The sequence below is a fragment of the Uranotaenia lowii genome, chromosome 1 (genome assembly GCF_029784155.1).
Source record: "Uranotaenia lowii strain MFRU-FL chromosome 1, ASM2978415v1, whole genome shotgun sequence".
Lineage (NCBI taxonomy): Eukaryota > Metazoa > Arthropoda > Insecta > Diptera > Culicidae > Uranotaenia > Uranotaenia lowii.
Genome location: NC_073691.1, coordinates 64,895,691 through 64,914,626, shown reverse-complemented (window position 1 = coordinate 64,914,626; position 18,936 = coordinate 64,895,691). Strand labels below are relative to the sequence as shown.

The following is an 18,936-nucleotide window of genomic DNA, read 5'->3' as shown; positions in this document are numbered from 1 at the left end:
GCCGAATGGTCATCAGGCCTAATGGATTGCCTTGTGATCATTCGACCTAATGACCATTCGGCCTTATGAACATTCGGCCTAACAGCCATTCGGCCAAACGACCATTCGACCTATCAGCAATTCGGCCTTACGACCTTTTGGCTTAGCATGCCGACATGTGTAAAAGATTCAGCCTTATGACGATCATTCAGCCTTATGGCCATTCGGCCTTACGACCATTCGGCCTTGCGACCATTCGGCCTTGCGACCATTCGGCCTTGCGACCATTCGGCCTTGCGACCATTCGGCCTTGCGACCATTCGGCCTTGCGACCATTCGGCCTTGCGACCATTCGGCCTTGCGACCATTCGGCCTTACGACCATTCGGCCTTACGACCATTCGGCCTAATGACCATTCGGCCTATTGACCATTCGGCCTTACGACCATTCGGCCTTACGACTATTCGGCCTAATGACCATTCGGCATAATAACCATTCGGCTTTATGACCTTTCGGCCTAGTGATCATTCGGCCGAACATCCTTTCGGCCTTGCGTCCTTTCGGCCTAACAGCATTCGGCTGGATAACCGTCGGCCGAATAACCCATTCGGCCTAGTGGCCTGTTCGGCCAGATAGCCCATTCGGCCTAACGTCCATCGGCTGAATGACCTTCGGCCGAATGGCTTTCGGCCTCATGACTTTCGGCCGAATGACCCAGCCTCGTTTAATCCATTCTCACAGAGGGAATGTATTATATTCCCAAACATCCATTCGTGCGCCACACAGGTCCTGATACAAATTTCACTTTTCGGTTTCAAATTCATAGTATTTTTCATCTTAAATTTTGATTCAGGTTTTGAATGTGGGTTCAAAATGCAGAATTCAGACTTGGAAATAAAATCGTATTGAGATTCAACTTAAATATAAGTTTTAAAATCAATATTAAAATGTCAATGTTAAAATTTCATTAAAATTTCAAATCGCAGTTTCATAACTTTGATTTTTTATTCAAAATTAAAATTTTAAATTCAAACATAAGATTAGAAACAGAACTGGTGAAAATCGCATATAAAAAATAAGATCTCGGTTCATTTTAATTTGTTTTATTAAAATCTAGATTTTTATTTTGAAAACTTTAATCACAGGATTTAAATTATGAAATATAATTAATGATAATTTTTGAATTTGTTTTTTATCCTCAGGTAAAAATTCAGCTGGAAATTTTATTATTCATATATGGCAGATTCTTCAAAATCAAAAGTTCTCACTACAATATTTACATCAACTAAAATCAGAGTTTACAATAATAGAAAATTAATCGTAAACCTAACTTTTTACTTTCATTTCTGAATATTATCACTCATGCTAAAAATTATCATGTTTGTGATTCAAAAGAATTAGCTTGCTTATTTCAATTAGTAAAATAGTTTTTTTTGATGAAGCATTCAAAATTCTTTTTTTTTTTTTTGTTTCAATTTTAGTCGTTTCTACATCATTGTGTCTATCGGGACTTTTATCAAAGATGCAATTAGCGCAATAGTCGTTTAAAAACTTATCTAGAACAATTGTGTTAGATGTTTACTCTTGGGCACTTGGGCACGAACTCACAGACATCATCTCAAGAGGCAATTGACTTACCAACTGAGCTTTATTACAAAGCTCAATATTTTTCAAAGCTTAATGAATAAAAATTGGCAACTACAAGGACTTATTTTAAAAAAAAAATTAATGCAATACAGCTTTAATCTGAAATTAGTACTTTAGACATATGTATATGTACATTTTTTCACTAGTGTATGTACATTTTTTCACTAGTGTATGCATTGTTCAGGCAAAAATGTTATAGGAAAAAAATGTCACCCAAACCCCCCCCCCCATGAGCCGATTCTTCCTATGGCCCTGTCGTCATAAGGTTTTTTTTAAATTTTTAATAAGCCCAAATTCTGACTGTTTGACTGTTTGAAAAAAAGTTATATTGTTTGGATTTTGAAAAATGGTGAGGAATCGTGGGCCACCAAATCCAAATTAACCAAATAACATGCAAAGTTTATGAGTTGACTCAAAACTGTGATTTCCTAATTCATTTCGTTATTTAAAAGCAATTTCAGATGATGAAATATAAAAGAGAGCTGTGTATGATCGCATAGATTCCAAAACCTGGCTCGCGAACGTTTTGGCAAAATTTCTTATATAGAATGGACAAAATATTTTTCATAACTCTTCATTTGGCATAAGAAAACTTTTAAGATAGGTAAAATGTATTTTAAGTTCTGAATGTGTATAAAAACATAAAAATATAGGTGATTCAAGATGTGTGGCCCACGATTCCCCACAAGGTATGATTTGCAAATTGGTTGCGTCTGTGTGATTTATTGATGTTTCCACAAAAATTCCTTTTCCACGTGAAAGATCATGACAAAACGAAGATCATAAGCGTATGAGCATATTTTTGCTATGCACTTTAGTTTCCCCATCGATGAAATTAGCGGGTGTTTTTTTTAATTATGTAAAAACATTTTTCTAACTTTTTTTAGCTTGACAAATAAAAGAAGCATATGGTGCGTATTTCAGTAAACAACATATAGGAATATATGCTCACGCAAAGCGACGACGATGACAGTTGGTTTGAGATTTCTATCTCAACACACATCTGAGATATTAAAAGTGGCCTTCGTTTCCCCATGGCCCACGATACCCCCCTCTCCCCTACATTAGCAAACATATTCTTGATTTGGATTGTATTAAATTACGATTTGCACGACTTTTCATGCGCATCATTTACGACTACTCTGATTCTTTTTGGAATATACTATGACAATTTTTTACATTATCATATAGATGATTGGGGTTGTAATATACGACATTTTCCGTAACAATATGGAAAGTTTGACGACTTATTTGGTCGTCTTTTGCGACTTGAGTGCAGGGCTCTCATTTTCCGTCAGTTGAATAAAAATAAGATTTTTGTTTTTGTACTTTAAACCAATTGGTTTATTCATCCCCAAAAATAATAAACATAAGATTATTTCAAAGAAATGCGTTTTTTCTGTCAAATTCAAGTTTATATCGTACAAATTTATTATTTGCCTGATGGCTGATTATTTTCGACGTTCATGAAATTATTGTTAGTACCTTGACTTGATCCCCTGACGATACGATCTGCAGCTCATGATGGTTCCTCGACGCTATCTGGAATATATAAATTCAAGGGGATTTGCTTCAAAGGCATTAAACCAAAAGCAAATCGAATATTTCTATAACTAAAATCTTTTAATCATAGAACACGTCATCGATGATCTTTAAATAGATCAGCATTTTGAAGCCCTCTCAAATACGAGTTTAATCATCGATGTCGTAGTATCATAAACGATATTATTGAACTTATTTGTATTCTTTTACGATTGCCAGCAAATACGTTTTACGAAAATCAGACATGCGAATTAATTTGCATAGGTATACGATTGCATGCGCATTATTATGAATCAATGCAGTTATAAACGATTTTATAGCATATATCTCCAAGTGGCAAGCAAAGTTGCGAGCTTATTTTCTTTCTTCTAAGATCTAACACCTGATGGTTATGATGATATAAATCGTATTTCATGTTTAAAAAAGTCTTAATTTCGAATAATTTCATGCATAGCACGACAAAATCTGTCAATCATGGCTGATCATCGTCCCAGACAACCATTTGGTGGGTATTTCGAATTTGCAACACAAATAAACATGCAAATATACGTGTAAACATATCGTATATAATGCAGCAAATCCAGTATATACGTATTATTTTGGAGTCCATATAGGTACATTTGCACACAATTTCTTGGTTTGGATTGTATTGTCGTAATAAAATCATGCAAAGTATTCAAATACGATAAAGAATATGCATGGGCCGCACATTGTAGGTGCAGATCTACGGAAATGAGTTTAAATTACATTGTATACGATATAATCTGTAAAATAAAATACGTCTTCTGGTTGTCTGGGGTATATCGGTCGTTTCACAGATTTTTTGCGAATTGTCGTACACAAAGGTCGAGTTCAATTGTACATAAATATCGAGTCTAAAATCATGCAATGCATCTAAATACGATAAAGAATATCCATGGGCCGCACTTTGTAGGTGCAGATATACGAAAATGAGTTTAAATAACACTCTATACGATATGATCTGTAAAATAAAATACGACTTCTGGTTGTCTGGGAATTTTTGATCAACATTCAACAAATGTGTTTTGATAAGTATGGAATGCAAGGATGCGAGTGAAACTTGGATTTAAAGACTTGGACCACCCTACCCTGAGACGATCGAGTTTGAATTTAAAAAGCAGTTTTTAGAAGTGATCCAACTTTAGATTAAGCTTAAGTAATCTTAAAAATTTTGTCAAATACATCCGAGAAAGGGTTTTAATTCACGATTTTTTTAAATGAGGTCTAAAGATAAGCAATTTATCATAAGATGGCTAAGAGTTTGCCGATCAAAATTTGCATGTTTTCTATGGGGTAACCTAACTTATTGTATGTCTACTCAGCTTTTATACCAACTAAAAGACGTGAGAGTGCAATGTAGTCTTCAAAACACTAGATATATTTCTACCACTTATTTTCCTTAATCTTTATCCGTTGATCAGGTGTCGCGTGAGCTCTTAAAGTGCTAATGTTTCACAAATAGTCTCGGATGTCGTTGAACGATAAGTCTATGTTGAGCCACATAACACCATAAGTGATATAAAAAAAAAACAAGATTGAATATCCACTTAATTTATATCAATTACATTTCAAGATATGATTACCTTCATCCAAGCACCAAGAGAAATACTAGGAGGGAGAAGAAACAAACCAACAAATTATCGTGCCGGTCTGTTTTGACAGAACGATTGATCTTACCTCATGTGGGTCGTTAGCATAACCGAACCTTTAATAGTGCTACGGTTTTTGCAATCATGTTACATAAACGAGAAGCGGAATCGGCCACATTTACTGTACTCCTAATCCATTTTTTGTCACTTGTGATGAATGAGTTTCCAGCAGGTTTCCAGCAGAATCTTGTCTTTTACAACTAAGATTTTGGAACATTTTTATCTTTTTTACATAAATAAAAAGCACTGCTTAAGCTACATTCAAAACAAGCGACAATGGTCGATCGATCACATTACTGCTTAATTAGACGTGAATCTTTTAAAAATGAAACCTACCCCGTCAAAACAAACATCAAGGTAAGATGCTTTCAAAACAAGGTAAACGACCTGAAAACCAATCTTTTTTTGAACAAACTTTTTCAATAAGTTTCGAGAACGTCTGACTATCTGCAACCGCCTCTAGTTGTGCCGACACCCTACGATTTTTCCGATCAACCGGCAGCAGTTCCACGGCACAACAAACAGACTGTAACGAGTTTGCCAAACCGGAAAGTTGCACTATTAGTCGGCTACATCGGTGCAGACATCGACAGAAAGAGAGAAAAAAAATCATGTCAAGTTGCGGTGTGAAAACAAACTGCTCTGTCGTCGATGTTTTATTTATGCTCATGCTGGTTAGATTTATGGTTCAGCAACAGAAGAGAAGCACCAACCTAAGTGGCTAGGATCAAGAACATACCGAGGCAGCGGCTGAGTATGCGCTTTAATGCAACCGGCTCAATCAACCTCAAACGATAAGGCCCCGCAATCCATTAGAGTTCATTGAATAAATCCCCTGAGGTTTAGGTGATTCGAGCGAGTAAAACAAACACGTAAACATCCCGATACATCTCGTGTCGATGTCAATTTATTTCAAATTTTTCACATCATTTATAGCTACTACTGATGAGGTCGCATGTTACAAATAAGTTACCTAAATTTCCCTAACAAATCGTCGCAGACGACGTCGATTGCACTTGGCTCTTCTATAAGTAATCCTAAGGTTTGAGTGCCCGCTTAATACGCTTGGTGTAAAAGTGTGTGGCTCGCTTCTCACTTAGTAGAAGTACTGCTTCAACGTTTCGTCCTTGTGGTTCTTGCTGGGTCCGCCCCAGTAGCGATGGCCAAAGTGTCCCGAATGATCGTGATGGTGATAGTGGCCGTTGTCGTGCTGGTGGTAGTTTCCGTGCCCATTTCCGTGGGACTGGTACTCCACTCCATGGTATTTGTTGAAGTGATAGGCCTTTGCCGTGGTAGGGTATTGCTGCGAGGAGTACATGTGCGAGTTCGGGTAATCAACGGATGACGAGGTGTATTTGATGGTTGGAGCCGAAGTTGGAGCATAGCTGATCGGCTGGGAGTAGGTCGATGGGATCAGAGCTGTGGTTCCTGGGTAGGAAGAGATCTCACCTTCTCCGAACTTGGGTTGGATGTAGGAATTCGTGAACTGAGCTCGAATGTTTGGCTGTACAGTGCTGGCTGGTTGAATGTCACAAACAGTGCCTGCGATGAGTGAACGCAAAGGTGCGCTGAAAATTCGGAAGTTGATATCGCTGTAGTCTAGTTCGGCAATCAGGAACACTGGCATACGATCGGAGATGACCCAGACGGTTTCTTCTTCATCGATCTTGACATCGGCGGGGAAAACGAGCTCGACATCATCGCGATCTACAATTCCGTGGTACTCGGGACTGTATGGTAGAGACGAGTGCCAGCATCCAACGGCGTTCTGGTCGATCAAGTTGAACAGCTGCAGGCCGGATTCGCTCATAACTCGAGATGTGGTGTGACTGTTGGGTCCTCGTTCCTTCAGGTACTGGAAGTCGTGGAAGCTCTCTTCGACGCGTTCTTCATCGCGGAGGGTTTTAGTAGATACCATGAACTCCCGATGACTGGCAAGTGGTGAGAAGTACATGGTTCGGTAGCCATCGGCTTGCAGAGGAGACAGGGACATGCCGAAAATACCTTCCTCACCCCATTGGAAGTTCAATCCAGCAACGTTGAAATCACCACGCAGAGGATCTGGGAAGAAGAAGCTGTGGGCGAATCGCCACGACTTGTTCTTTTCGAATGAGTAAGCGATCAAGCCGTATCCCAGCTCATCGGACATGTAGGCAAAGGTATCCTCGCACGAGCGTCCCATATCGATGGCAATGTTGGCGATGAAAGTGTTTGGATTAGTATCCTCAGGGCGAAGTTCGTAACGACGCAGCCGGCGGTTGGTCTTCAGGTCAAAGATGTTCAGGGCATAGGGGCACAGCTGCTGGGTGGTGTTTCCAATTCCAACGGTACCGGTGTCCAGGACCCACAGGCGACCGCACTTGTCGGCCTTAATACGGTACACCGTCGAAAGACCGTTCTGGCAGTCTCCGGCTACGTTGCTGGACCAGTCTGGGTACGGGATCAGGGCCGGGGAGCCCGAGGGCGTCTGGCTCATGTCGATGTAATTGAGCGTTGAGGGAATGCCTATAAAAAAAGAGTGAAAATAGTATTAATAATTGAATAATGTTTCAGATAGGGCTTTTTAAAAAATCTGCTGACAAAAAGTGAAACCAGAAAAGTAGCTTTGAACCTTCAAATTGAAGAAACAAAACGATAGCTAGATAAAACTTTGTTAACGCAAAAAAAAATGAAAAGTCGAAATGGAAATTTAAGCTTATTCGGGTAAGGCAACCCTAGAAGACCTTCAAATTTGTATAGAGCTTACTATGCAAAAAGAGACCAAACAACAAACCTATTTTCCCAAAAAAAATAAAATGAAAAAAATTGTTTTTTGAGTTATTGCACTCACTTAGTTTGAAAAAATCTCTTGACTTGAAGATCTTATGTTTCACTTTAAAATGTTTTATTTCAATATATTAATCGGTAGAGTTTAATACAGGCTTTTCCAGATACTTTCAGAAAAAACGGGATATTTCACGAAAAAAGCAAAATATTTCACGAAAAATGAAACATTTGAGAAACTTTTAAAGGCCTGATTTTTATGACCATTCCTTTACATATGTTTCTTCTTCTAAAATTGAACTATAAGTAATTATATATGGATAAATGAAATTTGTTAAAAAAAATTTAATTATCGAGAAAAAATCTATCTTTGTATACTGCAAACACTCAAGTAGAAAATGTTGTAGCTGAGAGTAATTTAAAATCCGAATTTTGAAAGAAAATTTTAAATTTTTAAACAACCGTATTTAATCATCTACCAAGTAAATTTAATAAAACTCGTCTATTCATTCATTGTTTGATTGGATATAGTATTTTTTTAACTGGAATTTGACTTTTTTCCTAAGCTTTACATTGAAGAAATTTTGCTTGGAGAAACATCTGGAGCCATCATCATTTGGAAGCAACTTCAAGTATATTTTCTTCAATCGAAAATTTTTAACAACACTAGAACTTGCTCAAAGAACGTTTAACTAAACCAGAATAAGCTTGTCAGATTTCCCGGTTTTACCCGGACTTGTTCCGATTTTTTACACAAAATTTAAGAAAAGTTCGGCAAGGCCCGGTTGCTCGGATTTCGAAGAAAAATGCCCGTTTTTTTATTTTTTTTTTTAAGGTTTTATTAACGACACTTTACCATTTTTTTTTTATTGATTTATTCAATTTGTTTCCAAAATTGAACAAAAAAAAACTAAAATTGAGCTATTATCATTTTTATTGTTTTTTCGTTGAAAAACGATTTTTTTAGCAATTTTATCTATATAATCATGAACATTTCGGATTCGAAAGCCTGAAACACGATGTAAAATTTGATGATGTGTTTTGATATTTTTTTTTCAAGTTTATTCTTTTTTATTGGTATTGAATAATTCCGTGGTTTTGGCCAAATTTTGAAATCAAATGCCCGGATTTTTTTAGGTTTTTAGATAAAATTGCCTGGAAATTGTCTGGAACATATGCAGGCAACCTAAAATGCTAAAAACTAAACGAGTTATTTAATCTTGTCCCGATCAGGAGGGAAAAACTAAATTATATCAAGATGAGATATTTTGATACTAATTTTTTCCTATCTAAATGAGTTATTATTCAGTACTCGTAGGATGTTAAAATATCTCAAATTATATCAAAAAATCTATACGATCATAGCTAAATTATATCAATTTTAGATATGCTCCTTTCAAGATTATATCTCGTTCAGATAGCATAGTTTGATATTGGGCAGAACAAAACCTATCAAAATTATAACTTATCAAGATATGAGTGCTTCGAGAAAAATGACTATGGAATGTCAATAAACCATTTTATTTGCTAAAACCATGTTTCATTTTTGGTTTCCTAAAAATTGGATCCAATTTAAGGATCTGTTGAGCAAAACTCATTAATGTACGGTTTGGGCCGTTAACTTCGATGTCCGTGTTTCAGAAAAAGTTGTACATATATCAAAATAAGATATAATCATTTCATTTTGGGACAACCCGAAAAAAATCTTTATCATTGAAAATTATCTCAACCCCATTCAAGTCTGTCAATCAGAATAAGATATAATTCAGATTGGAGAAACTTAAAATCTAAATTTTTCAGTTCTTAATTATTACTGAATCAGATGTAAATATCTTGGTGAGATACGTTTGAGTTATTATTTTGATATGCTTTCCTGATCGGGGTCTTATATAAAACTTGAAAAAATGCTGGTGGTTTGGAGAAAAAAAAAACACAAAAACCCCTCATATTTTAGTGATTTTCTGTGCTGAACAATTGAGGCGAATAGATTTTTACTGGGGCAGGAAGACTGAACAAAAAAAAATCGTTCTAATGTCAAATTTCTCTCATCAATCTAACGACCAGTGCCAAGGTTCAAAATTTACATTATCATTAGAGATTTTCAATAAAACTGTTTTGATGATGAAAAGCAATTGTTTTGCATTAAACAGTTATTTAATTAGATTTTGTTTTGTTCTGGGAAATTCTTGCAGGTTCAGGCATATTTATTCGCTCAAATTTCGTTGAAGTTTTTGAAGCTGATAAACAATAATTGTTTAATTGATGGTTGTTCTAAAAATATCTTAAATAACAAAATTAGATTTTTGATTGTTCTCAAGGTCCGAATAACATTTTTAATTAGTTCAAAATTTATATTTGCAACAGAGTTGTATTCGATTTCGATGTTTACTTTTGAATCTGCTGCAATTAACTCAGAAGACTTAAATTTAGCACCTAAACAACTTAGTTACATGACTCGCTACACGAAACTAAACATCTAAAGTGAAAATTTGAACAATTATAAATCTTTTCGAAAATTGCTGGCTTTTTGCCGGACAGTAAAAAAACGATACAGAAAACGAAACAGCGAATTTCAGTCTTCCTCCCCTAGGATTTTTCAGTGTTAATCAGTGAAGCTTCAAAAAAGTGTTACTTAATTTTTACTGCCTTATCGGTGAATGTCATATTCTTAAAGTACGAACATTTTTTGTTTTGAAAATCATAGATGGATAGAAGAAGATTCAAAAAAATGACAGGAGTTGAAAATCACCGAGGAAAGAAGCGTTTTCATCAAGCACGGACCAACTATCTTGAAGTGGCAGAATTGGAGAGCGTTGAATCTACCAGAAAAGATTTCTAAGAAAAAACGGGTCATTTTAAAAAAAGACATTTTCTAAAAAAGCTTGATAATAACCCTAGTAAAAAATATGTACTTCTTAATGCCATTTTTTTTTCAAGGCAATAGTAAACTCTCATTTTTTTGGGAAAAAGATTTCCAAGATTTATGTGATGGGTTCACTTGATCTCTCGAGTCCAAGAAGATATATTTTCATCCGAATGGATGTTGATCATTGCTAAGCACGACATTATTAACGTTTATCCAATGACTAATATTTATCTAATAATTTATTTTTTTCCTGTTTTCTCAGGGATTTTAAGCCAAGTAGGTTAATTCTTCCCGATTTCCAATAATATAATTGATTGATGTTTCCATCTACATTTTATAAAATTGGTCCTTCAAGTATGCAATCAATTTAGTGTAGTAGACAAACTTTCAGAGATATTTTCCTCTGACACTTATAAACTGTGAAATGGCAAAAAAAAATCAATTGAAATTTTACCTTTACATTTCTCATAACTTTTACCAACGCATAGGGCACCCTGATTAAAGCATCGATTCTCCTTGAACATTCAAAATATCCCAATTTTTTAGTACCAAGAAAGCTCTTCTAGATCATCTACGGGTTCATGTATCGATCTAACCTTTGCAGCATATGAATTTGAAATTACACGCTGTCAGAAATTGCAAAAGATGGCCATCTGCAATGTTTTTTCCCAAAAAGATATGATAAAAATAAGAAAAATGAATGAAGTATTTTCATTTTTCCCTATTGCATAGAGTGAAGGTTATGCGCAATGCATTGTGTGTCGTCACTCGTCAGCAAAAAAAAATTCAAGTATATCAGTTTCATAACCGTATTCCTTTATTAGTTTTTGTTTAAATTTGGCATGTTATTAAAATTGAGAAGATGAAGAATTCAGAAGCCTCAAAACAAAGCTCTTAACTATTTGAATGTGATGGATTAAGGCATACGAGGGCAAAGTTCTGACATTTTTTTTTAAAGCCTTTGTATTTCATAACGTTGCCCTAAATTATGAAAAATATATTATTTTTCAATAAAAAATTTAATTTTAACACTTAGTTTTACCCAACACAAATTGTTTAGTGAAATTTGGCCCAGAAATTAAAAGGTTTCGGCTGATTGAGTTTGAAAGACGAGTTTTTTTTTTCTCGAAAAAAGATGCACATATTTTCGTTGATTTGTTTTTATATTGTATACATCCCTAAGTAAATTGTATGGAAAAGTGAAACCGAATAGAACTATAATTTTTCCCTAAGTTCAAAACTACTTGTTGACTTTCGAAAAAAATGATTCCAGATTTTAAATCATCACTTTGATCACATAAGATTTTAATATCCTGGTTTTGATTTATTTTGTATGAAAAAGCGAAAATTTGATAAAAAGCGATATTTTGTTCTCACGCCATGCAGATTTAATTTAAATATATAGAACTTACTGGAAAATTTCCTGGCTCCCATTCCCAAGACGGCAAAGCAGTAGGAGTAGCGAGAAAATAACTTTAACGCCCCAAACAGAGCATTTTTTCATGAAAAGAAATTAGCGACACTGACAGATTTTCCTTCTAATTTTCAGAAATATTATTTTAAAAAGAAAGTTATTGATTCAAGAGAATTGGAATGTTCTGTTTAAATCGTTTGCATTTATTGCTCTATAATTTGTATAATAAATAAGAGTTACCAGAATTTTATAGATATCAGATGATAAAACATTACAAAATTCAAACTTGAATCAGGTACTTTTTTACTTGTCCAAATCACATTTTGAATCAAGTTTGAGCGTTTCTAATCGTGCAGCTTTTTAGGCTCGAACAAATTAAGGGTACTTAAATCAATTTCAAAATCAAATGCAATTCGTCATTTGAACAAAATGAAAAAAAACAAGCGTTTCCTCATTCGGGTCAATTTGTTGTAATTTCACATGACTTTTGCAGGAAACGATGTTTGGAATAAAAAACGTTGCAGTCTCACACAGGGTGTGTCTAATTGTTTTTTGATTTTTATAAATATAAAAAAGTGAAATGTTTTTCATACTGTTTATCAAAAATACAAATTATGTTTTATTGCTTTTTTGTATGAAAAAACCTTAAAATAGTATATTCCTCGATAAAGTTTAATAGACTTATTGGATAGAAGTGATATTTTGTTCTAAGCTCGAGTATTGTCCCTAGTTCTAATTTTTTTTAAATACCTATAAGAATAACTCTAAGAAATAAGGATGATATGAAATCCTACAATTGAAAATGAATGCCACAAAAAGTAGTCAAACTTTGGGTTTACATATAATATTGCAGAAAAAGGTCAACAATATTCTCAATTTGTTGTTTCGAAAATTTCAGTACAAGAAAGCTTTTTTCTTTTTATACTTGGTTATGAGTATAAACTTTTTAGTTCAAATAAAATCAGGATCATACATTTTTATATAAGTGAATCGTTATGAATTGTTCAATATTCATACAAACGAATGACAAGGTCCATTACCCATTCCACACATTCCATAATTTTGCAGAGGACATTTTTATGTACAACGAACAAATAACAAATAATATTATTCAAAAAACATTCTAGATAAACTTTGTTCTAACTATTTTGAAAAAAAAGATAAAATATTTTCAAAATCATCCATCCAAACTAAAAACTTAAATGAAAATTCAGATACACCCTAAGCAGAATCGTTCCACAAACAAACGCCGAACGACCGACCGGTAAGCAGCAAGTTCGATTTGATGCGCCATAAAAATGCTGTTTCAAATCTGGAGCTCGTAGATTTTGGGTAGGTAAATCATTATGAATACACTTTAAATCATTGTCTAGCCATCAGCCTTATAGATGGCTAGAATTTGATGAAATAATGATTCAAAAACTTAAAAGGAATAAGGAGTCAGAACGGTTTCATTGTTATGGTCATGTAAATTCACAATGGCATTTTTTTCATTTCGGAAATTTACATTACGTCACAAGTCATGTAAATTTAGTAGAAATAACTTGTTCCAATTATTTGCATGTTAAAACATGAAAATATTTAATACTGTGTAGTTTTTCACAAGTGTAATTCGAGGAAGATGTAATTTTCAACTCCTTTTGATGTGATTTTAGCCTTTTTTTCAAAAAGCGAATAAAAATACATTGTTTAGCTTAAATTTAACGTTCCGTGATGTAAAGGTTAAGCGGTCAATGAGTTTTACATCACAAACAGTGTTTAACTATATTTTTGTTGATTTTAAAATTAAAGGGAAATGTTTAACTTCTGTTGCGCGCGGAACAAATTAAAAAGTAAGAAAATTGTTCGGAAACAAGTCGTAAGCATAGCTCCAGCACTTCCAGAATCTTTCAAAAGCTGGTAGGTTTATAAAATGTGATGTTGAAGAAAAATGGTGTTGAAATTAATCGGTTTTCCTTGAATAAGGATGTTCTGGGACTAAACGAGGATCCTGGTGACGCTTATCTGTACAATATCACCGTACTGGGAATTATAGGATGAAATAAAAACTCCAGGTTTACGCTGTCCGGGATATTTTGTAGGTTTATTTTGGAAATATATGCGAAATTTAAATTATAAAAGCGGCGTATTCGTTAATAAACACAGAAAAAACCAGGATATATATAGCAAAGATTTCTAATATTTATGATAATAAATCTTAAAATATCTATGTCTGTGTATTTTTACATGACGGCTTTCGTTATTCGATTTCGTGCGTTGTTTTCGATCCAAATTTACAATCATTAAAAAAAACATTGTTGAAAAAAATACATCGTGATAGAATTTTACATCAAAATCGACTTTCCGTTTTCGTGTATCGTTTTTGGTCTAATATTAAACGAAATTTTCTTCCTGTGTGGCCAAGCGAGAATATCTTTTTTTAATTTATGCATTTTTAAACGGTTTTAGGACAAATATTTTTATCGGTATTTGAAATAAAAGCAGCGCAGAGTAAAACTTTATCAAAAAAGCCGAATCATCGTTGAAAAATGTGCGAAAATTATTGAAATAAGTATTAAAATAAAGTTTTGAAACATCCATCGATATTTAAAAAAATCTTCTCGTCTATGTTGAACAGGTATGTTCAAAGCAAATCGAAAGCAATTTCAATTTCAAAATCGATGGAAACTTGTTCATAAAAATTTTATAACAAAAATTCCGAATTGATGAAAATTATTGTTTTGATAGACATTAACAAGATGATTTTTCGGATCGATTAGAAAAAGTAATAGTTTAGTAGATTCTTAAATTGAAAATTAGATTTTGACTGTGTTAACGATCAAAAAATATTTCAATGCATTTTCTTTGAGTACTGTAATTTTACCCTATCTGAACAGTTAAATTGACAGCCGTTTATTCGAAGGTTTTTTTTATTTAGTAGCTTAGTGGATTCCCAGCAAACCTGGAATTGTACCAGAAATGATAACTTGAGTCGTTTACAATGGTGTTGCAAATCGCAATTCCAATTGCATAGTGAAAAGGTCGTATAAAATGCTGTTTGAAGTCAGTTTTTTTCTCTCTGCAACCAGCAGCACATCCAGATGGCTAAAAATCAGATGGAAATTGAGGAATATTTACTAATGAGAAAACCGGAATATATTGTCGCTGGCAACGATTTGCAGGCTATGAGAGCTAAATCTAAGGCTCTCTTGCATTCTTCCGATAGGTACGAATAAGGTGTCGGATAACGCCCAATTAGTGTAGTTTTCGTCGCTTAAGAAAGAAATATAATTTATGTTTGTTTATTGCCTCCACTATGGTAGTTGAATGCTGTTTTTTCAACTTTCATACTATCTTTCTAGGGGGAAGTTGTCTACTACCGGACACTTAAGGTTTTAAAGCAATAACTTCAAAAATAGATTTTTGTAAATATTGGTTCCTCTACTGATTTGAAGAGTATCAATATTATGATCACCTAACTATATTAGAAAAATATTAATTTACAACATATTCATGTGGTAAGAGAAATCATTTCATGTTAGTGTTCGTTCATTTCCAAAAGTGTTGTCTATGGCCGGGCACTACGAATTACTTCACCAAAGTTATCACCAATGGCACAAAAACGTAGCAAAATGACTGAAATCACTTGCGCAGGTCTTGTGAGTATGTGTTTTTTAATACTGAACGTTCAATAAAGTCAGTCATAAACGTTTTTTTTGACAAACCAGAACGCAACATTTGGTTCGAAAAAACTACAGAGAAATTCTCTATGACCGGACAGCAAAACCTAAAGTTTCTCAGAGGAGCAAAATAGTTTAGTTATTGAATCCTTATCTTCTGTTAACCATTTGAGGTTGCTTATAGAGATGAAAAAATGAAAGTTTCAAGTTGAAATCATCTATAATTTTGAATATTTTCTTGTCCGGTCATAGACAACAACTTGGTGTCCGGTCATAGACAAATCGCATTTTTTTGAATTTCCCTAATATTTTGTTTGAATTTCCGTTTTGTTATCTCATATCTACTGTAGTCGAAAGATAACCAATCAAGGATGTCGTTCATGTGCAGTTCAAATTTTACAAGCCGAAAAAACTGACCACAATACAAATGCAAAGTTTAGGCGATCCTCTCCGTACTACTAGGCAAAAGCTTTAGATGCCTATGATTGGTTTACCTTTTCAGATTGGATTACCATATTCCTAACACCATATCAGGCTACTATTTACTTTATTTTCATGGTTTTAAAACATTATTAGGATATTGTGTTTTCGAAAAATCTATGTTGTCCGGCCATAGACGATGTCCGGTCATAGACGATTTCCCCCTATAATGTATAATATCAAAACAAAAGAAGAATATAACTACAAAAATGTTTGCTGGGTAAGTTTCGCTAAATAGTAAATAAACTCTTGCAGTACTTTTAAGTTAATTTTTTTGACCTGAGAAGCTCGACTTTCAACTAACGAATAAAATTTACCATCCTGGTGACTTTACTCTGAACAAGCAACCATGTAACATTCAAAGGATGAAATTATACTTAAAAAACGATTTTCCAATATTCTGGCTCAATTGAACGATTCGAAAGAAATCGATTATAATTTTTCTAGTAATACGACATCAGCCCTCGGTCGTTCGATAATAATTACAACTGTCACACTAATTGGTGCTACGACGTCAGTCATACTAACAACTTCATTGATACAGGCGAGGCGACTACTAAAGCGCCTCGAAACACCTCAATGAATCGCCATCGCCGACCTGATCTGCATACCTTGCTACCGGCTGCCTAGCGAGCGGCAGAATAAAAAAAAATTAATACACCCATTCACTCCTGCAGACAACCCGCTGAGCATGCACAACACGATATTTACTTACCAGTAACAACACTCATTTAGTCATGGGCCTACCCCAACAACATCTCTCCGAGATCTGCTACAGAGTGCAGACAGTCAGAGGAAGGGAATTAAAATGAAATAAAATAAAACTTTCAGCTATCCCGCAAGAAGTTATCTCCATCAGTATGTTGTACACTAAGGTACGTTACCCTTTTGTTGATGATGTTTAGTAACACTTTACGAGAATTTCAAATATTTTGTCTAACATTTTCTTCCAATTGCATTCTAATCAATGCTTAATCTTAGAATGTATACTTTTCTAATATATTTAAAAACAATTTAAAAAAAGGATTACTACCGATTGATTCATACAGAACTGGAATATTTCCATTAGGCTTTTCAGGGAGTTCGCCCACATATCACGCGATCTAATATCTGATTTGAATAATTTAAATTGATCGGGTACACCAGATAAATCACATCCTATTAATGGAAACATTTTAAGTCTGCGCACCACATTTCATGGTATAGGAGGTTGTTGAAAGCTTTAACATCAATTACCTTTTATAATTTTTTTTCATCGCAATAGTTGAAACTAAATTGAAACAATTGATAAAGTTTTCAAGTTCAGGTTCCAAAGATTGTCCAACTATCTAAAGACTGATGTTTTCGTCAATTTGACATGCGTCTAAAACCCTTTTTTGTGTTGACTCCACACCACATGTCGGTTTTGCTTTCAACCGACAAACAAGTAGGTAACAGTTTTTTGGAGGCTCGCCATGCCCATGCTCAATGCGTTGGTAATAAATGACGCTTTCTTGACTGGCTGATTGAATGACTGAATAGTGGTGGTCAAGTTCAAAAGCGCGGCTGCTAGTTTGGCGCCCTCAATGTGAGGTTATGTGGCTGTTTTTTTGGTTTGACTATTGTTGATAGCCTTTGTTGAATAGATTAATTATGATTGAGCCGATTATCACTTCTTAACCGTGATTTTTTAATAAGTCCGGTTTCTTGTTGATAATTGTTAATTTTTTGAATATTATTTTTTTTAAGCTCCTCGTTTCTTTGCAATCGGGAGCGTTTAGCTTTCTATTATTTAAATTTGATTCTCTTCGACTAGCATATGGTGATGACTTGCAAGACTATTCCACATTTCAATACCTTCCATTGTAGTGCTAGGAAAAACAGGCCAAATACTAGATCTATAGGATTATATAAAGTTTTATTGATAGCGTCACCGCCAAATTATCTTAAAATCTATTGAAAACGTGAAAATTTGTTCGGAGAATGACACTTTTTTTGTTTTTTTCTTGAATATTTTGTTCTCACGCAATGTAAATGAAATTTTTGTATTTGCGTATCTCCTCAGGAAGAAGGGAGGAATGGGCCAGTACTTGAGGGAAACCCAGCACTGATCATACAAAGCCTTTAGGCAACGAGGGATCCGACGGCCCGTCAGAACGTAAGAGGTATTTCGATCGCCCATTAGTGCAAAGAGGGATTCGACGGCCCTGTGAGGCAAATGTGTATTATATTTAAGAATCAATCTCCAGCCCTCAATGGGCAAACCCTGTATATCTGAATGGGTTAGAGAGTGTTTTAAACTTTAGAACAAAGTGAGTGTAGTTATTTGAGATTAAAATAAAAACTTTTCAAAAACTGATTTCGATCCCATGGCAATCGAGAGAAAAATAAACAAAATAAAATAATAACATATCAATGACAGGGCTTCAGTCCATGGCAACCGATAGAAAGCCGGGTTTAAGCCCATGGCTAACGGTAAAAGATGAATAGCCGGGTTTCAGCCCATGGCAACCGATAGTAAGCCGGGTTTAAGCCCATAGTCATCGGTAAAAGATTAAGAGTCGGGGTCAGTCCATGGTAATATATAAATAATATAAGTTATTAAAGATAATAATGACGAAGCAATTATTAAAAAAGGGGAGAATGTGGCATTCTAAAATATGCCTCTGCTCTCACGCTAAAAGAGAGTATCTGAGAACCAAGAAGTATGTAAGCGATGGTGAGCAATCGCTAGCACAACTGACCTCCCAAATCGCGATGAGCGGCAACAATCGACGGCTTAAACTCGGGCACGGAAGCTCTACGAGCAGATACTGACAAAAAATGGTTGCTGGTTGATGGACGACGAAACGTATATAAAAGCCGATTTTAAGCAAATTCCGAAGTTGAAATTTTTCACCGGCAAGAGCAAGTTCGATGTGGATGACAAATTTAAGA

The 18,936-nt window shown here is 34.7% G+C and overlaps 1 protein-coding gene across 1 annotated transcript in view; it reads right to left on the bottom strand.

Moving 5' to 3' along the window:
• Positions 1-5,711: 5,711 nt before the first annotated feature.
• The window catches only part of LOC129757252 (protein yellow), a 48,558-nt gene continuing 35,333 nt past the window's right edge, over positions 5,712-18,936 (bottom strand). The window contains exon 2 of the mRNA XM_055754416.1: positions 5,712-7,343. Coding sequence (XP_055610391.1) covers positions 5,935-7,343 — 1,409 coding nt within the window. The 3' untranslated portion in view covers positions 5,712-5,934. The remainder of the gene's footprint in view (positions 7,344-18,936) is intronic.